Below are 27,156 nucleotides of genomic sequence, written 5' to 3'. Positions count from 1 at the left end.
GTTGGGTTGCAGGAGAGGGTGCAGGGCCTGATCCCACTGAATATTTGTCGTAGATATTTGGAGAATGATGGGTGAGGATGGTCTCGCGTTACGTCTGGAGCTGGATAGAGCTCATCGGACACTTCGGCAGACAGCTCAGCTGATCAAGCCACCTCGAGCGAACATTATCCGCTTCCACAGCTTTAGGGCGAAGTTGGCACAAGAACACCATAACCGGTCCAGGCTTACATCATTGGCTCTATCAGGAGTGGAGAAGGTGGTTCTGGCCTTTAGAGAGCAGATGGGAGGGAAGTGGGGGGGGGGGGGTGTGTCTTTTCCTCCACATTGTGGGAGGCCCTTTAGCAGGTTGTAAGGAGGAGGTAATCTATAGGCACATTTAGATTAGATGGTGAGGGCGGAATAGTAGCGACTGGTGGGTGAGATTTTGGAGCTAGATCACCGCTATTAGGATTCTACTCCGGAGTTTGATGGCAACTCCCGATTAGTAGGACCCTACTCCAGGTGCTGGAAACTAGGAAGCAGCTGCAAATGCAGTTTGATCTGGTGTCTGCAGGCAAGGCGGTGGGCCAGCTGTAGCGCTCAAGGGGGATGGTTTAAGAGTACAGGGAGAAGGCAGGCTGTCCTTTGGCTCACCAGATGAAGTGGCAGGCAATTTCCTGTGAGATCATACAGATTAGGCAGCTTGGTCTCTGCCCTGTTGGAGGGCAATGCATCGTTTGAGGTTTTTTTTACAGGGATCTATATAGGTCAGAGCTCCTGGGCAGTGAGGCAGACATGTTGGAGTTTCTAGATGGGTTGTTTTTCCCAGTGGTGGAGAGAGAGAAGGGAGGAGTTGGAGACTCAGTTTTGTCGTGAGGATGTACTGAAGGGCGATCATTGGGACCTTAGCTTCGCTGTTAAGGAGTGAGATAAGTCTGTAGGGCCCGCGCTCCATTGGATCGTTGTCTTTTTGGGGATCAGCATTATTGAGGCTTTAGCCAGCGTTGGTGGCAGGGCTCCCCTTGCTAGTGATTCTGCGAACATCTCCTACAGGTTGGGGCCATTGCTGGCACAAATTGTTTCTAGACGTTCACCGGAAATCCATCAGGCCCCAGCTCCTTCCCGCTTTTGTGGCTTCCCCCAGTTCGAATGGTGCTTCCAGGCCCCATCTCTATCTTCCTCCAAGATTGGCATATCCAGCTGTCGAGGAACCGCTTAATCTGCGAGTTCCCCACCGGGGGCTCGGAGGTATACAGCTCCCAGTGGAAGATTGCAGAGGCTTCATTGATCTGCTCTGGCCCTGGGACTAGCTTGCCACTTGTGTCTTTTACCTGGGCTATTTCCCTTGTGGGTGCCTGATTTCTCAGCTGGTGGGCCAGCAGACGGCTGGCTTTGGCTCCATGCTCATGTCTGGCCGAGCTGATGCACTGCTTTCCCAGTGGAGAGCAGGTCAAAGTCCATTTGTAGCATTTCCCTCTCCGTCAGTAGTTTCACGGTCAGAGCTGTGGTGTACCGCCGTTCTACCTCCAGTATGGAGTCGAGCAGCTGTTGCCTACCTGCCCTCACCTTCCTATCTTTGCGTGCCTTGAATGCAATAATTTCCCCCCTTTTCACCTCCTTCAGTATCTCCCTGAACGTGGAGGGTGAGACCTTTCCATTCTGGTTGTTGGTAACGTACCCATCTAAGGCTGGTGATATCTGTTCACAGAATGCTTTATCAGCCAGGAGGGCTGTGTTCTGCCTCCATAGGGAGGTGGTGTGCCTGGTCCACCTCCAATCTCACATCCACGTAGTGTGGAGCATGGTCGGAGATTACGATTGCAGGATTACCCCGCTTTTACTATCCATGGAAGCACCGCTATCCCCACGACAAAGAAGTTGATCCTGGAGTAGACCCTGTGTACCTGGGAGAAGAAGGAGAACTCTTCTCCCCTAGGTGCGTGAACCTCCAGGAGTCCACTGCCCCCATCTGCTCCATGAAGGTGTTCAAATCTTGATTTCCGAGGACCTCTGATGCTCCGTCTAGGACACGGCTAACCATGACCCTGGGTCTCTGACCGTCTTTGTCGCCTTGAAGGCAGTCCTCTTGTTAACCAGAGTGGTCCCCCCCAGCCCTCGTCCCGTAATACGATTGGTATGTCTGCCCAACCCAGCTCTTTCTTACCTGCAGTCAGTCCTCCCTCAGGTACATATCTTGGAGGAAGATAACATTGGACCTCAGACTTTTCAAATAGGCGAAGTTCAGATCTTTTCACTGGGCCGCTCAGTCCCTTAACATTCTAGGTAACTATCCTAATGGGGGTTTCTGCCCTCCGCCCCCTGCTCGGTCAACCATACTTACCTTGTGGACGTTCCATAATTTTCCCTTTGTGGGCCACCAAGATGGCCTTTATCCTATATTCACCAAGCGGCTGAGCCCCTGCACTCTGTGGTTTCCCTTTGTCCAGGAGCCATCCAAGATGGCCGTTGTCACCATATCCGCCATGTGGACGGGCCCCTGACTCCGGGGTTTCCTTTTGTTTGGGGATCATCTAAGATGGCGATTCTTCTTGCTGCTGCTGTCATGTGTACTTTGTCGTAGCCAGCATTCTACACCCCCTTCCAACCCCCTATCTAGAGTTTTGTCTAAACCCCGCCCCCCAGGCCAGGAACACTCTCCCCCTCGGGAGCTGTGCCATGCCCCCCCCCTCCTCTTTGCCCGTACTTTTCTGTGCTAGCTTGCTAGCTAGTGTCGTGACACCCCACCCCGGAGCGTCCTTTACATGCTGTGTTCCTTCCCCCGCCCCCTGCTTCTCCCCACTCTTTGCATGGTACTGCTCTCACCCTCTCCTTCCTCGTAACAGACAGAATATGAGGCGGTTCTATCCCGTCCAATTGTCCTTTTTTTAAGAAGTTCAGATTCAATGCTGTTGCTGCTGCCTACCCAGCCAGTGCCTGCGCACAAATCTGTCTGCTTCAGCAGTTGCAGTGAAGTAATACTCCTTCCCCTGGAAGGTTAAAGTAATACTCCTTTGCCTTGAAGGTTACCCAGAGCTTGGCCGGATACAGCATCACAAGCCACGCCTTGCTCTTGAATAGGGGTGCCTTAGTTGTGTTGAATTTAGCCGGGTGCTTGGCCAGGTGTACTCCAATGTCTTAGAACATAGAAAAATACAGCACAGAACAGGCCCTTCGGCCCACGATGTTGTGCCGACCTTTTGTCCTAGATTAAGAACAAATTAATCCACACCCCATAATTCTACCGTAATCCATGTACCTATCCGATAGCCGCTTGAAGGTCCCTAATGTTTCCGACTCAACTACTTCCACAGGCAGTGCATTCCATGCCCCCACTACTCTCTGGGTAAAGAACTTACCTCTGACATCCCCCCTATATCTTCCACCATTCACCTTAAATTTATGTCCCCATGTAATGGTTTGTTCCACTGTTGCTCTGTTTACTTGCTATAAATATAGTAATCAATGTGGTCGCCTTTCTTAATCCTAATTATGACTATACTTTCAGAGTCGCCAGGTATCTCTTGATACCGCCACAAGGTTCAACCCGAATACCGATCAAAGAGCCAATACACCAGTTAGTCAGTTCAAAGTCAATACTATTTACTTACACACAGTAAGATCGACTCATGCACAATAATACAAACTAAACTATCTCTATTGCTAACGCCTATACTTAACTTCGCGTGCCCACTTAGTCACAGGAACAATGGCCATTGTTCGGATCTGAGGCTGTTGGGTTCGAAGAGGTAACAGGAGTACAGCTAAGGTCGTCCGTCTGGTAGCGAGCGTTGACCTTGAACTTACTTGCTTCTGGTGATACTGGTGGATGGGTCTCTCCGCTTGAGCACCGAATCCAAGAGGCTCAATCTTTGTCAGGGGTTCCTTCTTATACTTAGAGGGGCTTCGCGGGTTTCGATTCCGTCTGCAAACTGCTTTCCAAATGTACATTCAGGCTCTGTGCCTGCTTGTTGCTTAGTATTGTCCACATTTCCCAAGAGTCTCTGTGAGCGTCCATTTTGTATACCGAAAGTGGCCATCCCAGATGGCTACACCACCCGGGGAAAAAGTCTTTGACTGTCTATCTATTCCCCTGATCGTCTTATAAACCTCTATCAAGTTGCCCCTCATCCTTCTCCGTTGTAACGAGAAAAGGCCTAGCATCCTCGACCTTTCCTCATAAGACCTACTCTCCATTCCAGGCAACATCCTGGTAAATCTCCTTTGCACCTTTTCCAAAGCTTCCACATCCTTCCTAAAATGAGGTGACCAGAACTGCACACAGTACTCCAAATGTGGCCTTACCAATGTTTTGTACAGCTGCATCTGCAACTCACAGCTCTTAAATTCAATCCCTCTGCTAATGAACACTAGTACACCATAGGCCATAGGCCTTCCAAAGATCTATGAAAGTAGACCCCAAGATCTCTCTGCTCACCCCTCCACATTGCCAAGAACCCTACCGTTAACCCTGTATTCCGCATTCATATTTGTCCTTCCAAAATGTACAACCTCATACTTTTCAGGGTTAAACTCCATCTGCCACTTCTCAGCCCAGCTCTGCATCCTATCTATGTCTCTTTGCAGCCGACAACAGCCCTACTCTCTATCCACAACCACCAATCTTCGTATCGTCTGCAAATTTCGTGACCCACCCTTCAACTCCCTCATCCAAGTCATTAATGAAAATCACAAACAGCAGAGGACCCAGAACTGATCCCTGCGGTATGCCACTGGTAACTGGGCTCCAGGCTGAATATTTGCCATTCACCACCACTCTCTGTTTTCTATCGGTTAGCCAGTTTGTTATCCAACTGGCCAAATTTCCCACTATCCCATGCCCCCTTACTTTCTGCATAAGCCTACCATGGGGAACCTTATCAAATGCCTTACTAAAATCCATGTACACCACATCCACTGCTTTACCTTCATCCACGTGCTTGGTCACCTCCTCAAAGAATTCAATAAGACTCGTGAGGCAAGTCCTACCCCTCACAAATCCGTGCGGACTGTCCCTAATCAAACAGTGTCTTTCCAGATGCTCAGAAGTCCTATCCCTCAGTACACTTTCCATTACTTTGCCTACCACTGAAGTAAGACTCACTGGCCTGTAATTCCCAAGGTTATCCCTATTCCCTTTTTTGAACAGGGGCACGACATTCACCACTCTCCAATCCCCTGGTACCACTCCTGTTGACAGTGAGGACGAAAAGATCATTGCCAACGGCTCTGTAATTTCATCTCTTGCTTCCCATAGAATCCTTGGATATATCCCGTCTGGCCCGGGGGACTTGTCTATCCTCAAGTTTTTCAAAATACCCAACACATCTTCCTTCCTAACAAGTATCTCCTCGAGCTTACCAGTCTGTTTCACACTGTCCTCTCCAACAATATGGCCCCTCTCATTCGTAAATACTGAAGAAAAGTACTCGTTCAAGATCTCTCGTATCTCTTCAGACTCAATACACAATCTCCAGCTACTGTCCTTTATCGGACCTACCCTTGCTCTAGTCATTCTCATATTTCTCACATATGTGTAAAAGGCCTTGGGGTTTTCCTTGATCCTACCCGCCAAAGGGTTTTCATGCCCTCTCTTATTTCTCCTAATCTCTTTCTTCAGTTCCCTCCTGTCTATCTTGTATCCCTCCAGCGCCCTGTCTGAACCTTGTTTCCTCAGCCTTACAGTCTCCTTCTTCCTCTTAACAAGACATTCAACCTCTCTTGTCAACCATGGTTCCCTCACTCGACCATCTCTTCCCTGCCTGACAGGGACATACATATCAGGGCACGTAGTATCTGTTCCTTGAACAAGTTCCACATTTCAATAGTGTCCTTCCCTGACAGCCTATGTTTCCAACTTATGCACTTCAGTTCTTGTCTGACAGCATTGTATTTACCCTTACCCCAATTGTAAGCCTTGCCCTATTGCACGCACCTAACCCTCTCCATAACTAAAGTGAAAGTCACAGAATTGTGGTCACTATCTCCAAAATGCTCCCCCACTAACAAATCTATCACTTGACCTGGTTATTTACCAAGTACCAAATCCAATATGGCCTCCCCTCTGGTCGGTCAATCTTCATATTGTGTTAGAAAAGCTTCCTGAACACTGCACAAACACCGCCCCATCCAAACTATTTGATCTAAAGAGTTTCCACTCAATATTTGGGAAGTTGAAGTCACCCATGACTACTACCCTGTGACTTCGGCACCTTTCCAAAATCTGTTTCCCAATCTGTTCCTTCACATCTCTGCTGCTATTGGGGGGCTTATAGAAAACTCCCAACAAGATGACTGCTCCTTTCCTATTTCTGACTTCAACCATATTACCTCAGTAGGCAGATCCTCCTCGCACTGCCTTTCTGCAGCTGTTATACTATCTTTAATTAACAATGCCCACCCCCCACCTATTTTACCATCCCCCCTAATTTTATTGAAACATCTGTAACCAGGAACCTCCAACAACCATTTCTGCACCTCTTCTATCCAGGTTTCCGTGATGGCCACCACATCGTAGTCCCAAGTACCGATCCATGCCTTAAATTCACCCACCTTATTCCTGATGCATCTTGCGTTGAAGTATACACACTTCAACCCATCTCCGTGCCTGCAGGTCCTCTCCTTTGTCAGTGTTACCTTCCCCACTGCCTCACGACATGCTTTGACGTCCTGAACATCGGCTACCTTAGTTGTTGGACTACAAATCCGGTTCCCATTCCCCTGCCAAATTAGTTTAAACCCTCCCGAAGAGTACTAGAAAACCTCCCTCCCAGGATATTGGTGCCCCTCTGGTTCGGATGCAACCTGTCCTGCTTGTACAGGTCCCACCTTCCCCAGAATGCGCTCCAATTATCCAACTACCTGAAGGACTCCCTCCTACACATTCCTGCAGCCACATGCTCAATTGCACTCTCTCCCTATTCCTAGCCTCACTATCACGTGGCACCGGCAACAAACCAGAGATGACACTGTCTATCCTGGCTTTTAACTTCTAGCCTAACTACCACCCCCTCCCACACCCCTTTTCCTACCTACGCCGTTGGTACCAGTGTGCATCACGACTTCCAGCTGCTCACCCTCCCTCTTAACGATCCTGAAGACACGATCCGAGACATCCCTGGCCCTGGCACCCGGGAGGCAACATACCTTCCGGGAGTCTCGCACGCGACCACAGAATCTCCTATCTATTCCCCTAACCATTGAGTCTCCTATCACTATTGCTTTTCTATTCTCCCCCCCTTCCCTTCTGAGCCCCAGAGCCAGACTCAGTGCCAGAGACCTGGCCGCTAGGGCCTTCCCCCGGTAGGTCATCCCCTCCAACAGCATACAAAACGGTATACTTGATTTGAAGGAGAACGGCCACGAGGGTTCTCTGCACTATTTGCCCATTTGTTTCCTTTCCACTGACTGTAACCCAGCTACTTTTCTCCTGTTCCTTGGGTGTGGTTACCTCCCTGTAACTCTTGTCTATTACCCCCTCTGCCTCCCCGATGATCCAAAGTTCATCCAGCTCCAGCTCCAGTTCCCTAACACGGTCTCCTAGGAGCTGGAGTTGGGTGCACTTCCCGCAGGTATAGTCAGCGAGGACACCGGTGGTATCTCTCACCACCCACATACTACATCTTTGGTGAATAATGATGGGCCAAGCCTATCGGCATCATCCGAGCCATAGCCAGCGTACAACACATATTAAGGCATCCAATGATTGTACAGTATACAATTATAATAACAAGTATTATCAATCCATGCATCAGGTAAAACCCCATGACCGAGCTATGAGAGATAACTCTGAGCTAAATCCGACTAGATAGATAGCCATCCACAATGCTACCGTGTTGCCCTTAGGATTTATCCTTCGTATAGTTGTACTGACTAGCAACTATCCCTCAGCCTTGTCATTCGTATGTACATGCCATGATGTGTAAACTGTGCACGGAAATGAATGGTAAATGCATCCATCTCGCAGGCCAGTGTCGATAGACCCTTTGTGATGTGCTTTCCTCAAGTCCAATCACCATGAACCATAGCTGTCGCCGCTCAGGTAACACAATAGTCATATCCGGTTGTTCCACTACCTCCAAGGCATCTGACTACCTCGGGGTAGCAGCACCGTAAAAAGCTTCCTCATGTCCCTTAGAAACAGCACACAACTCGGTCCATCAGCCACTAAAAGGTCTTTATCCCTCACTGGGTTTTTTTAATGTAGGAAGTGTTTTCCGTTTCTCATGGGAATAGTAAATTATGATATCATGTATCATCCACTGATTATCTTGCGTTATTAATTGCAGGAGCTTCAACCGATCCTGTTTCTATTCCTGACTTCCTTACACTAACGTCGAACAGTGTACTGAACCATGTAGCTTGCCGGCCCTGGCTTACTTGAGACAATAGCTCAGTTTTCTTCAAACCCCTTTTGGCCGTTATCATTTTCCTTACAGCATGAAGTGTATACTTGCCATTATACATTTCTTTTTTTAATAACACCACTCGCACACTTAATACAGTTAACTTTTTGTGGTTACAACCCAATTGAAATGAAATGAAATGAAAATCGCTTATTGTCACGAGTAGGCTTCAATGAAGTTACTGTGAAAAGCCCCTAGTCGCCACATTCCGGCGCCTGTCCGGGGAGGCTGGTACGGGAATCGAACCGTGCTGCTGGCCTGCTTGGTCTGCTTTAAAAGCCAGCGATTTAGCCTTGTGAGCTAAACCAGCCCAATTGAATCCATACATAACAGTCCCTAACAACTTACAGGACATTTCATCTGTAATAACTGTTATACTCTACAATACCATATTGGTTGCTGCATTGGTTACAATTTCCCCTCGTGGCAGCAAGCTGCCAAGATTCTTAAACTATTGTCATTTAAAATACGGGGGTTCCTCGTCAGTCGCTGCTGTCTGTCGAGACCCTTAATAACTCCACCGCGTAATATGCCCCTCCTGGAGACCACAGATCACCCATCAGCTGACGTCCAGTTAGAGATGTCTGACCGGAGGTTTCACTGTTCAGTAATAATTTGACATTTTGATTTGTTGCTAACCCGTAAGGTTTTTCTTCCGGGCTCTATCATTTAATTCCCTCAAATATGTGGCCAATTGTATCATTAGTTTTCCTCCCATACTGTCTGAAACATTCTTCTTCAGAGTGTTGTTCAGGTTCTTCATCTATTATTGTTGCTTCATCTGAAACTCAAATGAACAGGTCGAAGGCGGAGAGGGCCCTATTTCTTGATTTGTATCTTCCTATCCTTGCTTGGATATTCCAGAAGTACCATCTCCAGGACTTCCGGATTTCCATTGCCACCATTCCTCTTTTTCTAACTCAGTGATTCAATCAGGTCGAAATTGTCCCTGATACATTTTGGATATTGCTACTGCATCTACTTCAATGTTTTTAATTCTGATTGTGACAGGATAAGTTCCGAACATAATGTTTTCACTGTATCATCTGTCCTATTGATGCTGCTAACAGGTTTCAGTTCACTGGCATCCTGACACCCACACCCAAACATTCATTTTTCCCTTGTCTGAGTGAGTTGGGGATATGATCTATCCTGTGGCACGGCATCATTGCAGTGATACAGTCTCTAACACTGTTAGGCTCATTTTGCGTCCCCACCTCACGGTAGCATGGTGGTTAGCATCAATGCTTCACAGCTCCAGGGTCCCAGGTTCGATTCCCGGCTGGGTCACTGTCTGTGTGGAGTCTGCACGTTCTCCCTGTGTGTGCGTGGGTTTCCTCCGGGTGCTCCGGTTTCCTCCCACAGTCCAAAGATGTGCGGGTTAGGTGGATTGGCCATGCTAAATTGCCCGTAGTGTAAGGTTAATGGGGGGATTGTTGGGTTACGGGTATACGGGTTACGTGGGTTTAAGTAGGGTGATCATTGCTCGGCACAACATCGAGGGCCGAAGGGCCTGTTCTGTGCTGTACTGTTCTATATAAGTCATCCCAACAGCATAAACTACGTACTTCCTCACGAATCGATACCACAAGTCTGTCACTTATCCACAAGCTGGCACAGCCTTTTAGAGTCACATTGTTGTCTGCCAAATTATCCATGCAGTAATTGCACGTTGTCATTAATCTACCATCCCACTTACACTGACACTTCTTGGATTCAAAATCCACCCTGTGGTCACAAACCTCAATCATTAAAGTTGCCTGATATTGCACAAAACACTCATGGCAAAACTGAATGCCCCAAATCTCCCTGGGGGCTGCAGCATTGCCCCATCGCTGTCTTTGCAAATGCATTATCAATTCTCCTGAATACCCAGTATGTGACAGTCTCCTGGGTTTCATATGACTACTACCTGTCCAAACAATCGGGCTACAGAATGCCCCACAGCCCTGACATGTTGTTTCCTCACGCTCACGGTGATTCATTTTAAACTGAGGGCCATTAATCACCGCCCTTGATCTATCATTCCATACATTTAATTCTTTACTGATTACGTTCCTACGCTCATTGCCTATAGGCTGCCTATGGAGTATCATAATTCCTCTGTTATTGTTCAATTTGACCTGATTTTTTTAAAATTCTGACACACTTTTGTTTGCTCCAGACGCCATGGTTCTCTAATTCAATTGTGTGTTCACCCAAATTTTTTATGATTTGTCTGTACCTGTCACCGTCTCACTGATTACTTTCCCTGTGGTTTTATTCGGCAGTTTCACCCACACTTCCTCTCTGTTATCAATTGGTTTTAATATCCTAATTTTTCCTGCATCATAATTTTATTAAATCTTTCCCTGTCATCAGATTCTTATTTCCTGATACTGCAAGTAATTCTCCTAATCTAACTTCGGGTCTAACGTTTCTATTGCCTAATACCCCCTCTATAATGTAATCTCTAACTTCTGGTCTAATATCTTTATTCCTTAAAGCTCCTTCTGCCATGTAGTCCAAAAAAAGAGAAAAAATAAATTTTAAAAATCCATAACCTTTGCTGTATGAAAATCCCCGATCAGTAAATTTGAGGTGTAGTGAGTTTCCAGAGAAAATACTGAAATCTCGACAAATTTGGAACACACCGAACAAACAAAGGAGCACATGGTGGACACCGAGTGCCTAGTCTTCACATTTCAATTTATATTCTATTGTTCTATTATTCCATAATACATTTTTTTGCAGCCAAGACTATGCTGAGTTGCAACTAATCATTTACAAATCCCAATTTATACATTTGGATTTCACTTTTTGTTTGCTCCCTGAGAATTATTTTCTAATTAACTCCCACAACGTTAATCATTATTACTGATTTTCTAAAGAACTTTCAAATACTTACCCCGTTTTAAATCTCACTTTAAAACCTCCTAATTGATGTTCAACTGCGTTTTGCAAAACACAACATTTAAAAACTAGGAATGCGCGAATTCTTATTAAACAGACTCATTCATTCATTGGAGATCTCCATTCAACCAAAAGGAATTCAAATCATTATACTTTCATTCATCTCAACCAAACAAACAATACAAATTGGAATTATTCAAAGAATTAAAACAGAATCTCTTGTTTTTTTTTCTGAGAGCTCTCCGACACGATTCGGAACATCCCCTTGTCTCTGGTTCCCCCTAGTGGCCATTCATCTCCCAATTCTCTGTTTCACTCAAAAAAAACCATATCTTCCAACAATAGATTTTTAACTTAGCCAATTATAATTGTACGGAATTGAACTGTTCGCAAACATTTCATCAGTGGCCTTTTATTGAACTGTTTCGGCGACATCCCATCAACCCGTTAAAGACCTTAACCGAATTAAAGTGTAATTTAATATAACCAATTTTAATTTTCTACTCACGTGCAACTGACTGACCAGGCAACATTCCATCAGTCACCAGCTGAATTTTTACCTCATTCCAACCCTCAGTCGTACCTGCATCGACTGAAACCAATTCTTCTAATCCGCCAGACTGACCTTTGATTTTGTCGAGACGATCTTACCTGATCAAATGCGAGTGATTAGACTGTTAGCAGAATGCGAGCGAGAGGAAAATCGATATGGCAAGTTTTACCTACTCATATCGTGGGCCCATTTCCTTTTTCCCCTTCCGAGAGCAGTCCAATTCTGATTTCGCAGATGAAAGGCGAGCATCTAGAGAAATCCCGGGTTTCAGCACCAAATGACAATCCCTGATCCTTTTCACCAGTCTGGGCTCAATAAAATCTGAGACGGATCTGCAGGTATCAATTATTGTTTTATTTCCACCAGCTTGCAAGGCTGACTCACTCGTGGGACCTTAGAACACGCAGCTGTTTTCTAGAGCTCCCAAAAGTTTGTGAGGGAGACAACAAAGAAATCACAGCACATATTGATTGAATCACATCAAGATTCGCATACAATATCTGTGAATGCTCAGTTGCTGAGGATAGTCAGGACAGAGGTTGGTAGATTTGGCACTAAGGGAATTAAGGGATTTGAAAGTGGAAGTAGAAATCTATACCATGATCATAATGAATGGCGGAACACGTTTGAAGGACCGAATGGCCTCCTATTTTCTATGTTTCTATGATCTTATTGAATGGTGGAATAGCCTCCAAGGATCAATGGGCTGACTCCAACTATCATGTCAGCATTTTATCCTTGAGTTTGGGTGTTCTAATTATACTGAGGAGGTGAACCTTATACTACTAATGACACAAAGTTTGTCTTAAGTAAGGTTGCAGATATCTTTGCCAATTGACCAGTTACCAGCTTTTGAATTAAGTCCTGTTTGACTGCTTGATCAGTGGAGTCCTAACTTGTTTTTTTTTTAAACAGCGGGTTGCTAGAATGGGTATGAACTTCACCATGCTTCTACAGAAAAGACATTTTGGATTAATGAACTCAGCATCATATTTGCGGTAAGCAGGTTAAATTAAAACAATTTACATATTACAAACAGTAACACAGAAGCTGGCTATTCAGCCCAGCAAATCCACAACAGTGTTTATGCTTCTTTCGAGCTTCCTCCCATCCCATTTCCTCTAACCCCATCAACATATGCATCTATTTCTTTTCTCCCTCCCCAGTTCTTATCTAGCATCCCCATAAAAGCATCTTTGAAAAATCTTTGCATCTATTTCATAAATTTGAATAAATGTGCATTATTTTGTCTTCTGCTCCACTGAGTTCTTGCACAATGGGAAAAATATTCACATTGTTATGGGTTGACCTCTTTAATCTTTTCTCATGTTTGCCCCTTTCCTTTCTGTTCCTCACTGTCCTTGGCTAATATTGTTGAACCAGTAGTTTCCAAAGTCTTTATGAGTCTTTAGCCCATGATGTTGGTGCTGTAATTTCATACTGTGAAGAAGTCAGAAAGGACCTGAACACTATCACAACTTGGAATATTCCGAAGGAAATGGGAGTGTACGAGCTTTGTTATTGGACATGATATCCAAAGAATGTGAATTCAAATACTACCATGGCAGTTTGGGATTCTGACTTAAGTTTAAAATAGGTTTTTGTTTAAATAAAATGTGCAGGGCGGCATGGCGGCGCAGTGGTTAGCACTGCGGCCTGCGGCGCTGAGGTCCCAGGTTGGATCCTGGCCCCGGGTCACTTTCCGTGTGCAGTTTGCACATTCTCTCCGTGTCTGCGTGGGTTTCACACCCACAACTCAAAGATGTGCAGGGAAGGTAAATTAGCCGCACTAAATTGACCTTTAATTGGAAAAGCAATAATTGGATACTCTAAATTTATTTTTAAAAATAATAAAATGTGTATATACCAGAGAAACTGGTTATGAAGTTGTCAGGTTGTTGCGAAAATCCCAATGATCCCTTAGGTTGACTTTTAACTGCTAGGAATGGTTCTGGCAAGCTATTCTGCCAAACGATTACTCAAGCCAGAATCCCCTACACCTTCCTGTGATGTGGGGCTGACTCAGTGGTTGGCATTGCTGCCTCACAGTTCCAGGGACCTAGGTTCAATTCCGGTCTCTGGTAACTGTGTGGAGTTTGCAGGTTCTCCCCCTGTCTGCGTGGGTTTCCTCCGGGTGCTTCTGTTTCGTCCCACAGTCCAAAGACGTGCAGGTCAGAGTGCTCTTTCAGGAGATCAGCGCAGACTTGATGGGCCGAATGGCCCTCTTCTCAGTGTAGGGATTCTATGGTTCTGTAGAATTCCAGCCATATAATACCATATATGGAATAAATATTTAAAAATCTTGGGTATTTTGATGGTTGATATTGTTGAGATAGAGACATCTGTGTATTGTATGAGGTCGGTAGTGCTGCGCAATCTACTATGTGTGTATAAAATCCATACCACTGCATCATTTACTACTTGGTGAATCATAGATCCACGGATTTGTTACAGTGTGGAAGGAGGCCATTCAGCCCATCATGTCTGCAGCAGTTCTCTGAATAAGATCTTCACATAGTGCCACTCTCCCACCTTCTCATCGAAAACCAGCACATTCTTCCTTTTCAGATAACAGCTTAATTCCCCTTTCAATGCCTCGATTGTACCTATCTCCACCACACACACACAGGCAGTGCATTCTGGATCCTAACCACTCACTGTGTAAACATTTTTTCTCATATCCACTTTGTTATTTGCCAATTACTTTAAACTGCCCTGTCGTTCTCGGTCCCTTCACGAGTGGAAGTAATTTCTCCCTATCTACTCTGTCCAGACTCCTCATGATTTTGAATACCTTGATCAAATCTCCCCTTAACCAACCTTTTCTCCAAGGGAAGCAGTCATAACCTAAAGTTCTAAGCTGGGAGAAAGCTGATTTTAATAAGATCAGATATGATTTGGACAGGGTGGACTGGGAGCTTTTAGGTAAATCTGTGGCAGAACAGTGGGGCACATTCAAGAAGGAAATAGGGAGAGTACAGGGCCAAAATGTTCCAATCAAAAAAAAGATTGGGCCCAACAAATCCAATGAATCCTGACTATTAAGGGATAGACAACATTGGATAAGGAGAAAAAGGGAGGCTCATGGCAGACGTCAAGGGCTCAAAACAGCAGAAGTCCTAGAGGTGTACAGAATACGCAAAAGGGAACTTAAAAAGGAAATTAGGAGAGCAAAAAGGATACTGGCAGGTAAAATAAAGGAAAGTACAAGTCAGGGTAAAAGGATAACCAGGGAAAGAGTAGGGCCCATTAAGGACCACAGTGGCAGTTTATGTTTGTGAGCCGGAGGATGTAGGTAGAGTTTTAAATGAATACTTTCTGTCGGTGTTCAATAGTGGAGGACCAGTGTTGATATAGAAATCAGGAAGAAGGACGGTGATAAAAATCAAAGAAATTAATATAGACAGAGAGGAGGTTCTGAATGGTCTGTCAGGCTTAAAAGTAGGCAAATCTCCAGGGCCAGATGAAATGTATCTCAGGCTGTTGAGTGAGGCAAGGGAGGAAATAGCAAGGGTGCTGGCAATAATTTTCAATTCCTCTCTGGCCAAAGGAGAGGTGCAGGGGGGACTGGAGGAGAGACAATGAGGTACCATTATTCACGAAGGCGGGAAGGGATAAACCAGGAAAGTACAGGCCAGTCAGTTTAACCTCCGTGGTGGAGAAACTCTTGGAAGCAATTCTTTTTTTTAATAAATGTTTTTATTGGGTTTTTGAACAAAGTATATTTACCGTTATGTACACAAAATAGAATACACATAGAAGAGAAGGGGACACGCACAAAAAACAAAACAAACAACAACAAAAAAGTTAGAATAAAATAACTGGGAGGGTATTATGTGCTCGCTCAACAACAGCAGCTCTGTACAATTGGCAGTATTGTTTTTAGCACATAAGTAGGCATCTGTTTGTGGGATGGGGGGGGGGGGAAGAACTGGGCAGGTACATATACATTTGAGCCCCAGGGAAACGATTACAGAATAACTATAGAGGGCAATACGCAAATGGATCTGGTGTTGGTGTTGTCACTTGCTTCTCCCGGATGGTTTTCGCTGCCGTTGTCCTCTCGCGATCACCACCGCTTCAGCCATTCGTCCTGTCTTTTGCCTGTATTTTCCTTGTTCTCTGCTCCTGTAGATGCCAAGTTTGTTATCGTTTCCCGTGCCCTCCTTCCGGCTGTCATTCCCTTGCCTCCCCCCGACCTCATTGGTTCCCCTCTGTTGTTCCTTGTCTCCTCCCTCTTCCCCCCCCCCCCCCCCTCCCCACCTACCGCCCCTCCCCTTCTCCTGTGATTCACCTTTATTTTCTCTTGGGTGTTCCTGGAACGAGGCAGGGATGGGGGGGGGGCTGCCCCCCCCCCCCAGTCTATCCCTTCCGCCCTCGCCTTGGCCACTTTCCCATGAATGACTAGGGTAAGAGTAGGGCCAGTCAAGGACAGTGGTGGGAAGTTGTGTGTGGAGGCTGAGGAGATAAGCGAGATACTAAATGAATACTTTTCATCAGTATTCACTCAAGAAAAAGATAATATTGTGGAGGAGAATGCTGAGACCCAGGCTATTAGAATAGATGGCATTGAGGTGCGTAGGGAAGAAGTGTTGGCAATTCTGGACAAGGTGAAAATAGATAAGTCCCCGGGGCCAGATGGGATTTATCCTAGGATTCTCTGGGAAGCCAGGGAAGAGATTGCTGAGCCTTTGGCTTTGATTTTTAGGTCATCATTGGCTACAGGAATAGTGCCAGAGGACTGGAGGATAGCAAATGTGGTCCCTTTGTTCAAGAAGGGGAGTAGAGATAACCCCGGTAACTATAGGCCGGTGAGCCTAACGTCTGTGGTGGGTAAAGTCTTGGAGAGGATTATAAAAGATACGATTTATAATCATCTAGATAGGAATAATATGATTAGGGATAGTCAGCATGGTTTTGTGAAGGGTAGGTCATGCCTCACAAACCTTATCGAGTTCTTTGAGAAGGTGACTGAACAGGTAGACGAGGGTAGAGCAGTTGATGTGGTGTATATGGATTTCAGTAAAGCGTTTGATAAGGTTCCCCACGGTCGGCTATTGCAGAAAATACGGAGGCTGGGGATTGAGGGTGATTTAGAGATGTGGATCAGAAATTGGCTAGTTGAAAGAAGACAGAGAGTGGTAGTTGATGGGAAATGTTCAGAATGGAGTTCAGTTACGAGTGGCGTACCACAAGGATCTGTTCTGGGGCCGTTGCTGTTTGTCATTTTTATAAATGACCTAGAGGAGGGCGCAGAAGGATGGGTGAGTAAATTTGCAGACGACACTAAAGTTGGTGGAGTTGTAGACAGTGCGGAAGGATGTTGCAGGTTACAGAGGGACATAGATAAGCTGCAGAGCTGGGCTGAGAGGTGGCAAATGGAGTTTAATGTGGAGAAGTGTGAGGTGATTCACTTTGGAAAGAATAACAGGAATGCGGAATATTTGGCTAATGGTAAAATTCTTGGTAGTGTGGATGAGCAGAGGGATCTCGGTGTCCATGTACATAGATCCCTGAAAGTTGCCACCCAGGTTGATAGGGTTGTGAAGAAGGCCTATGGTGTGTTGGCCTTTATTGGTAGAGGGATTGAGTTCCGGAGCCATGAGGTCATGATGCAGCTGTACCAAACTCTGGTACGGCCGCATTTGGAGTATTGCGTACAGTTCTGGTCGCCTCATTATAGGAAGGACGTGGAAGCTTTGGAACGGGTGCAGAGGAGATTTACCAGGATGTTGCCTGGTATGGAGGGAAAATCTTATGAGGAAAGGCTTATGGACTTGAGGTTGTTTTCGTTAGAGAGAAGAAGGTTAAGAGGTGACTTAATAGAGGCATACAAAATGATCAGAGGGTTAGATAGGGTGGACAGCGAGAGCCTTCTCCCGCGGATGGAGGTGGTTAGCACGAGGGGACATAGCCTTAAATTGAGGGGTAATAGATATAGGACAGAGGTCAGAGGTGGGTTTTTTACGCAAAGAGTGGTGAGGCCGTGGAATGCCCTACCTGCAACAGTAGTGAACTCGCCAACATTGAGGGCATTTAAAAATTTATTGGATAAGCATATGGATGATAAGGGCATAGTGTAGGTTAGATGGCCTTTAGTTTTTTTTTTTTTTTTTTTTTTCCATGTCGGTGCAACATCGAGGGCCGAAGGGCCTGTACTGCGCTGTATCGTTCTATGTTCTATGTTCTATTCTTGGCTACCTGGCTATTCATTTGCTTGTTCGTTGGCCACAAACAGGTCCCAGAACAATTGGGTGAGTGGCTCCCACGTTCTGTGGAAGCCGTTGTCTGACCCTTAGATGGCAAATTTGTTTTTTCCATTTGGAGAGATTTTGAGAGGTTGGACAGCCAGTCTGCAGCTTTGGGTGGTGCTGCTGACCGCCAGCCGAACAGGATTCTATGGCGGACGATCAGGGAGGCAAAGGCAAGGGCATCCGCCCTCCTCCCCAGGAATAGATCTGGCTGGTCTGATACCCGAAGACCGCTATTTCTGGGCATGGCTCCACCCTCATCCCCGCCACTTTGGACATTTGGACATTGCCTCGAAGAAGGCTGTCCAGTACCCCGCAAGTCTGGGGCAAGACCAGAACATGTGGGCATGGCACTTTTTTTTTAAAAAAAATAATTTTTATTAAGATTTTTACAAAATATAAACATCACAACAATATTAACAGAACAACCGCGGTAAAAACCCAAGAACACCCACCCAACTTCAAAAGCAACTGCAAACAAAAGAGAAAACAAAAAAACACCCAAACAACAAAAGGGAGAGAGATAACACCCGCCACATCCCACAAACCCATGTACACAGTTCTCCCTCCCACCGAACCAAACACCCCCCCCCCCCCCCCCCCCCCCCCCCCACCCCACCCCACCCGGGTTGCTGCTGCTGCCGGCCTATTTCCCTACCGTTCCGCCAGGAAGCCCAGGAAAGGCTGCCACCACCTAAAGAAACCTTGTACTGATCCCCTCAGGGCAAATTTCACCTTCTCCAATTTAATGAACCCCGCCACATCATTGATCCAGGCCTCCATGCTGGGGGGGCCTCGCATCCTTCCATTGGAGCAAGATCCTCCGTCGGGCTACTAGGGACGCAAAGGCCAGAACACCGGCCTCTTTCGCCTCCTGCACTCCCAGCTCCACTGCAACCCCAAATATTGCGAGTCCCCAGCCTGGCTTGACCCTGGATCCCACCACCCTCGACACTGTCCTTGCTACCCCCTTCCAAAACTCCCCCAGCGCTGGGCACGCCCAAAACATATGGGCGTGGTTCGCTGGGCTCCCCGCGCATCTAGCACACCTGTCTTCGCCCCCGAAAATCCTACTCATCCTCGTCCCAGTCATGTGAGCCCTATGCAGCACCTTGAACTGTATGAGGCTAAGCCTCGCACAGGAAGAGGAGGAATTCACTCTCTCCAGAGCATCCGCCCACGTCCCCTCCTCAATCTCCTCACCCAGCTCCTCTTCCCATTTCCCCTTCAGTTCCTCCACCGAGGCCTCGTCTACCTCCTGCATTACCCGGTATGTATCCGAAATCCTCCCTCCTCCAACCCACACCCCCGAGAGCACCCTGTCCCGCACCCCACATGGGGGCAGCAAGGGGAACCCCTCCACCTGCCGCCTGGCAAACGCCCTCACCTGCATGTACCTAAACGTGTTCCCCGGGGGGAGCCCAAACTTCCCCTCTAACTCCCCCAAGCTCGCGAACCTCCCCTCCACAAACAGGTCCCTCAACCTCCTAACCCCTACCCTGTGCCAGCCCAGAAATCCGCCATCAATGCTCCCTGGGACAAACCGATGGTTACCCCGTATCGGGGCCTCCAACGAGCCCCCCACCTCCCCCCTATGCCGTCTCCATTGCCCCCAAATTTTGACGGTAGCCGCCACCACCGGGCTCGTGGTATACCTCATTGGAGGGAGCGGCAACGGCGCCGTTACCAGCGCCTCCAGGCTCGTGCCCACACAGGACGCCACCTCCATCCTCTTCCATGCTGCCCCTTCACCGTCCATTACCCACTTACGCACCATCGCTGCGTTGGCAGCCCAATAGTACCCACAGAGGTTGGGCAACGCCAGCCCCCCCCTATCCCTGCCTCGTTCCAGGAACACTCTTCTCACCCTCGGAGTCCCATGCGCCCACACAAATCCCGTAATACTCCTGTTGACCCTCCTAAAAAAGGCCTTCGGGATAAGGATGGGGAGGCACTGGAACAGGAACAAAAACCTCGGGAGCACCGTCATCTTAACGGACTGCACCCTCCCCGCCAGTGACAGCGGTAACATATCCCACCTTTTGAACTCCTCCTCCATCTGCTCCACCAACTTTGTGAGGTTGAGCTTGTGCAGGGCCCCCCAGCTCCCAGCCACCTGGACTTCTAGGTACCTGAAGCTCTTCCCTGCCTGCTTCAGTGGGAGCCTACCAATCCCCTCCTCCTGATCCCCCGGGTGCACCACGAACAACTCGCTCTTGCCCAGGTTCAGCTTATACCCAGAGAAGCCCCCAAATTCACTAAGAATCCTCATCACCTCCGGCATCCCTCCCACCGGGTCCGCCACATACAGCAACAGGTCGTCCGCATAAAGCGACACTCGAAGCTCCTCCCCACCCCGCCAGGCCCCTCCAGTTCCCTGACTCCCTCAACACCATGGCCATGGGCTCAATCCTCCGGAGCCTCCGCATATCTCCTATCCACCCTCACCATCTCCCCTATCAGTCTCTCCCTCTCTCTCTGCTCCCCCCTCTCCCTCCTTGGCACTGTTCACATCTATCCTCCATCTCCGGGAAGAACCTACTCATACGAGTTCTTGTTAAGTGGGCTCTATGTACCACTTTTAGTTGCGTCAGGCTGAGCCTTGCGCACGTGGAGCTGGAGTTGACCCTATGCAGTGCTTCGATCCAGAGTCCCTGCCCTATTTAAATCCCCAGGTCTTCCTCCCATTTCTTGTTGCGTCCTGTACGGTGTCGGCTCTTTCTACCAGTCGGTCATACATGTCGCTACAGTTCCCTTTATCTGGGATGCTTGCGCCCAATAACTCTTCCAGTAGTGTCTGACGTGGCGGTTGTGGATACGTACTTGTCTCCTTTCATAGGAAGTTTTTGAGTTGCAGGTACCTTAGCTCTTTCCCTCTGGCTAGCTGGAATTTCTCTGTCAGTTCGTCCAGTGTTGCAATCCTGCCTTCCGTATATATACGGTCTCTAACTGTCAGTGTCCCTCCGGCCTGTCCCCACGTTTTGAAGGTGGCGTCAGTCAGCGCTGGTGTGAACCTATGGTTGTTGCATATGGGAGCTTTGTCCGATATTTTGGTCAGGCCAAATTGCTGCCGTAGTTGGTTCCAGGACTGGAGCGTGGCTATCACCACCGGGCTTATGGAGTGTCTTTTGGGTGGGGATGGGAGTGCGCCATGGCGAGGGCCCAGAGGGAGGTCCCCAGTCCCCTTGCAGGAGGCCTCTTCCGCGCGCACCCACTTGGCTTCTGGCTCCTTGATCCATCTCCTTATTCCCTCGGCTGTCGCCGCCCAGTGGTAGAATTGTAGGTTTTGGAGGGCTAAACCCCCTCCCCCCATATGAACGCCATGAATAATTTGTCTAGTGCTTTGAGAAAGGCCTTGGGGATGTGAGGATGTAGATCGGGATGGATCTGAATTGGAAGAGGTACCTGGGCAGCACGTTCATTTTGATTGTCTGGACTCTCCCCGCGAGGGAGAGTGGGAGTGTGTTCCATCTTTGCAGGTCCTTTTTTATTTCCTCTGTCAGACTGGTGAGGTTCCATTTGTGGATCTCTTTCCAACCATGGGCTCTTTAGATCCCCAGGTAGCAGAATTTGTGTTGTGCTTGTTTAAACGGCAGTCCCGTTAGTGCTGCTTGTGGGTGTACCGGGAAGATCTCACTTTTACTCATGTTGAGTTTGTAGCCTAAGAAGGCTCAAAACTCTTTCAAGAGCGTGATGATTCCGTCCATGCTGCTTTGTGGGTCCAAAATGTAGACGAGCAGGTCATCTGCATAGAGTGAGACTCTATGCTCTCTGCCGCCCCTTTGGATCCCCCTCCAACTTTTTGCTGCTCTGAGAGCAATTGCTAATGGTTTGATCGTTGGAGCGAACAGCAGCGGGGACAGTGAGCATCCTTGTCTCGTGCCCCTGTGCAGCTGGAAGTATCAGGAGTTGGTGTTGTTGGTCCGTATGCTCGCCATGGGAGTATTATACTGTATAGGAGTTTTACCCAGGAGGTGAACCCTGTTCTAAGCCCGAATCGCTGCAGTACCTCTCAGGTATTTCCATTCGACCCTGTTGAAGTTCTTTTCTGCGTCTCGGGAGACGATCACCTCTGATTGGAAGCAATTCTGATGGACAGAATTAATCTGCATTTCGAGAATTCAAAGGAGGATAAACTAGAGAGCATACCCTGTTGGCCTTCGCAGCTGATGAAGCAGCTCATTATTGGTATCAACAAGATGGACTCGACTGAGCCACCATACAGCGCAAAACGATATGAGGAAATCACAAAAGAAGTCACCACATATATCAAACAGATAGGCTACAATCCAGCTTTTGTCGTCATCTCTGGTTGGAATGGTGACAATATGCAGGAAACCAGTTCAAATATTTCCTGGTTCAAAGGTTGGGCGGTTACTAAGAAAGTTGGCAAGGTCACTGGACACACTCTTTTGGAGGCCCTGGACAACATTCAACCTCCAGAATGCCCTGTAAACAAACCACTTTGTCTCCCCTTGCAAGATGTCTACAAGATTGGTGGTATTGATACAGTACCAGTGGGTCGTGTTGAGACCGGTGTTATGAAACCTGGTATGATTTGATTTGATTTATTATTGTCACATGTGAAAAGTATTGTTTCTTGCATGCTGTACAAACAATGCATACCGTACATAGGGAAGGAAGGAGAGACTGCAGAATATAATGTTACAGTTATAGCAAGGTGTAGAGAAAAGATCAACTTAATACGAGGTAGGTCCATTCAAAAGTCTGATGGCAGTAAGGAAGAAACTGTTCTTGAGTCGGTTGGTACGTGACCTCATCATACTAGTGGTCTCTGGTATGGTGGAGCAATTTGCTCCTGCTAATTATGTCACTGAAATGAAATTTGTTGAAACCAAAGGGAAAATGCTGGAAAATCTCAGCAGGTCTGGCAGCATTATAGGGAGAGAAAAGAGCTAACGTTTTGGGTCCAGGTGACCCTTTGTCAAAGCTAAAAGGCAGAGACAGTGTGAAATATTTATACTGTGGTGAGAATGAAAGATGAGTCATAGCCACAGAACCCCAGGGAAACGGGGTGCTAATAGCCATAGAAACTAAGGGGGAAAGAGTGCTAATGGCAGTCCCCAGAGAGAACAAAAGGTATGAAGGCCAAACAGCAGAGAAACTAACATCAGGGGTAAACTGTGACAGATGTAGATGTGTGGAGAGAGGAAGGGGGAAGCAAAGTGGAGAAATGGTAAGGAAAGGTGGCTAAGATGGGGGGGGGATATATATAAAGAAAGAAAGAAATGGCAAAAGACAGTTAAAATGAAATGGGATGAAAAAAATGGGTCGAGGTGGGGTAGAGCTAATCATCTGAAGTTGCTGAATTCGATGTCGAGACCGGAAGGCTGTAGCGTGCGTTACCGGAAGATGCTGTCCCTCCAGTTTGCGTTGCGCTTCACTGGAACATTGCAGCAGGCCAAGGACAGACATGTGGGCATGGAGCAGGGTCTTGTGTTGAAATGGCAAGCAACAGGGAGGTCAGGATCCTGAATGCGCACAGACCGAAGGTGCTCAGAAAAGTGATCACCCAGTCTGCGTTTGATCTCTCCGATATAGAGGAGACCACATTGGGAGCAGCAAATGCAATGGACTAAACTGAAAGAGGTGCAAGTGAAACGCTGCTTAACCTCTAATGAGTGTTTTGGGCCTGGGATGTTAAACATGAAAGAGTTAAAGGGGCAGGTGTTACACCTGCGATTGCATGGGAGAGGAGTTGGGTATGGTGGAGGAGTGGACTAGATTATCTCGGACGGACGGTCTTTGCGGAATGCTGACAGAGGGAGTGAAGGGACGATGTGTTTGGTGGTGGCATCACGCTGGAGTTGGTGAAAATGGCGGAGGATTATGCTTTGCATACAAAATGCATCATGAAGCTCTTTTGGAAGCTTTACCTGGTGACAATGTTTGTTTCAATGTGAAGAACATTTCTGTTAAAGATGTGCGTCGGGGTAATGTTACCGGTGACAGCAAAGTAGATCCACCAATGGAAGCACCTGCCTTTGTTGCACAGGTTATTATCCTGAACCACCTTGCACAAATGTGTGCTGGCTAATCCCCAGTACTTGATTGTCACACTGTAGATCACTTAAAGGAGAAGATTGATCGTTGTTTTGGCAAGAAGTCCAAAATTTGTTAAGTCTGGAGGTGCAGCCATCATAGATATGACTCCAACCAAGCCCATGTGTGTGGCGAGACTCTTTGAATACCTACCTCTTGGTCGTTTCACTACCTGTGACATGAGACAAACTGTGGGTGTAGGTGTAATCAAAGGTGTTACTAAGAATAACCTCTCAAAACGCCCAAGGCTGCAAGTAAAATATTAAAGAAGTGAATATCACCAAGCCCAGTGTAGACTGGCACCACCAAAACGTTCGTTTATTATCAGCCAAATGTGTGTATTGATGAGGGTCTGGATATTCATTAAAATGCATCAAAAGAAATTCAGAAGGTAAGGATGAGGAATGGTGGAATCTTGATTTATTTGTAAACGCCCTTTTCACTTTAGGTGATAACTGTTTTGGTTGTGTAACAACTTAAACTAATAAGTAATAATCTTTATTGTCACAAATAGGCTTACATTAACACTGCAATGAAGTTACTGTGGAAAAGCCCCTAGTCGCCACATTCCAACGCCTGCTCGGGTACACTGAGGGTACCAAGAAGGTATCGGAATGTCCAATTCACCTAACAGCATGACTTGTGGGAGGAAACCCATGCAGACACAGAGAGAACGTGCAGACTCTGCACAGACAGTGACCCAAGCGGGGAATCGAACCTGGGACCCTGGTGCTAACCACTATGCTACTGTGCTTCCCTGCATAAAACGTAAAGCAAAAAGAAGGCATATGGTCTTTATTAGCTTTATTAGCTGAGACATAGAGTTTAAGAGCAGGGAGGTTATGCTGGAAATATATAAATCATTGATTAGGCCACAGCTAGAGTGTTGTGTGCAGTTCTGGAATCCACGTTATAGGAGGGATATGATAGCACTGGAAAGAGTGCAGGGGAGATTTCCCAAAATGTTGTCTGGGCTGGAGAGCTTTAGATATGAAGAGACATTGGATACACTGTGGTTGTTTTCCTTGGAGCAGAGGAGATTGAGGAGAGACCTGATTGAACTGTGTAAAATTGTGAGAGGCACTGATAGAATATATGGTGTCATGTGAGAGTACCTTTAAGAAATGGGTGTTTATTACTGCAGTGATGTCAGAGAAGAGGTGGAGCTGGGCTGTCTGTCAGCTTTTTACTTTCATTTTAGGCTGTTTGCTGCAGGGTGTTTTAGTTTCGTTTTCAGAGCTGGATAGCTGCAGTCACAGCCAGAAGGTGTATTAGAGTCTCTCTGTAGTCTCTCTCTGTAATCTAAAGAATGTAAATCGATCCTTTGGTGATTTAAAACTAATAACAGTAGTGACTTTAACCTGATGTGCTTCTGGTAAAAGGTGTTTTAAGTCTTATGGAAGTTAAAAAGAAAGCTTAAAGGATTACTTAGTGTTGTATTCTTTGGGGGTTGTATTTGAATTTATGGTTGCTAAGATGTTCACTGTATGTTTTAAAAAGGTTAACTTGAGTTCATAGAATAAACATTGTTTTGCTTACAAAAAAAACTTTTCCATTTCTGCTGTACCACACCTGTAGAGTGGGCCGTGTGCTCCCCATACCACAATGTATTAAAAGTTGTGGGTCAGGTGAACTGCATGATACACTTTGGGGTTCTCTAAACCCTGGCCCATAACAAATTGAAGAAAGGCTTCCCCTTGGTGGAGGGATCTATGACAAGGCAGCATAGATTTACAGTAAGGGAAAGGAGGTTTAGAGGGGATGTGAGGAAAACCTTTTCACCCAGAAGGTGGTAGGAGTCTGGAACTCACTGCCTGAAAGAGTGGTGGAGGCTGAGACTCTATAACATTTGTATGCCAAGGCTGCAAGACTGTTGATCAATTGCTGGGAAATAGGATTAGAATAGTTGAAAATGAAATGAAAATCGCTTATTGTCACGAGTAGGCTTCAATGAAGTTACTGTGGAAAGCCCCTAGTCGCCACATTCCGGCGCCTGTCCGGGGAGGCTGATACGGGAATCGAACCGTGCTGCTTGGTCTGCTTTAAAAGCCAGCGATTTAGCCCAGTGAGCTAAACCAGCCCCTGTTAGTTGGTTGTTTTTGATGAGCGCAGACCCGATAGACCAAAGGGCATTTTTCTGCTGTCGCCCTCTGACACTCTGTGACTCTAACTACCAGAAGAATGTGGAGGCTTTGGAGAGGGTACAGAAAAGATTTACCAGCGTGTTGCCTGGTCTGGAGGGCATTAGCTATGAGGAGAGGTTGGAGAAACTTGGTTTGTTCTCACTGGAACGACGGAGGTTGAGGGGCGACCTGATAGAAGTCTAAAAAATTACGAGGTACATGGACAGAGTGGATAGTCAGAAGGTTTTTCCCAGGGTGGAAGAGTTAATTACTTGGGGCATAAGTTTAAGGTGCAAGGGGCAAAGTTAACGGAAATGTAGTAGGCAAGTCTTTTTACACAGAGGATGGTGGGAGGCTGGAACTGATGCCGGAGGAGTAAATAGAAGCAGGGACGATAATGACTTTTAAGGGGCGTCTTGACAAATACATGAATTTCATAGAATTTACAGTGCAGAAGGAGGCCATTCGGCCCATCGAGTCGGCACCGGCTCTTGGAAAGAGCACCCTACCCAAGCCCATACCTCCACCCTATCCTCATAACCCAGTAGCCCCACCTAACACTAAGGGCAATTTGGACCCTAAGGGCAATTTATCATGACCAATCCACCTAACCTGCACATCTTTGGACTGTGGGAGGAAACCGGAGCACCCAGAGGAAACCCACGCAGACAAGAGGAGAACGTGCAGACTCCACACAGACAGTGACCCAAGCCGGGATTTGAACCTGGGACCCTGGAGCTGTGAAGCATTTGTGCTATCCACAATGCTACCGTGGGAATAGAGAGATATGGTCCCCGGAAGGGTAGAGGGTTTTGGTTCAGACGGGCAGCATGGTCGGTGGAGGCTTGGAGGGCAAAAGAGCCTGTACCTTTGTTGTAATTTTCTTTGTTCTA

General features: G+C 46.9%; 1 protein-coding gene and 1 pseudogene across 4 annotated transcripts in view; both read left to right on the top strand.

Moving 5' to 3' along the window:
- The window catches only part of wdr21 (WD repeat domain 21), a 214,230-nt gene that overhangs the window by 34,747 nt on the left and 152,327 nt on the right, over positions 1–27,156 (top strand). For all 4 annotated transcript variants that reach the window (XM_038781673.1, XM_038781667.1, XM_038781684.1 and 1 more), the window contains one exon: positions 12,742–12,824. In XM_038781673.1, coding sequence (XP_038637601.1) covers positions 12,742–12,824 — 83 coding nt within the window. The remainder of the gene's footprint in view (positions 1–12,741; positions 12,825–27,156) is intronic.
- Positions 22,247–24,412, top strand: LOC119955480 (annotated as a pseudogene).

Source organism: Scyliorhinus canicula, chromosome 2 (genome assembly GCF_902713615.1).
Source record: "Scyliorhinus canicula chromosome 2, sScyCan1.1, whole genome shotgun sequence".
NCBI lineage: Eukaryota > Metazoa > Chordata > Chondrichthyes > Carcharhiniformes > Scyliorhinidae > Scyliorhinus > Scyliorhinus canicula.
This window is presented reverse-complemented; position numbering and strand designations above follow the sequence as displayed.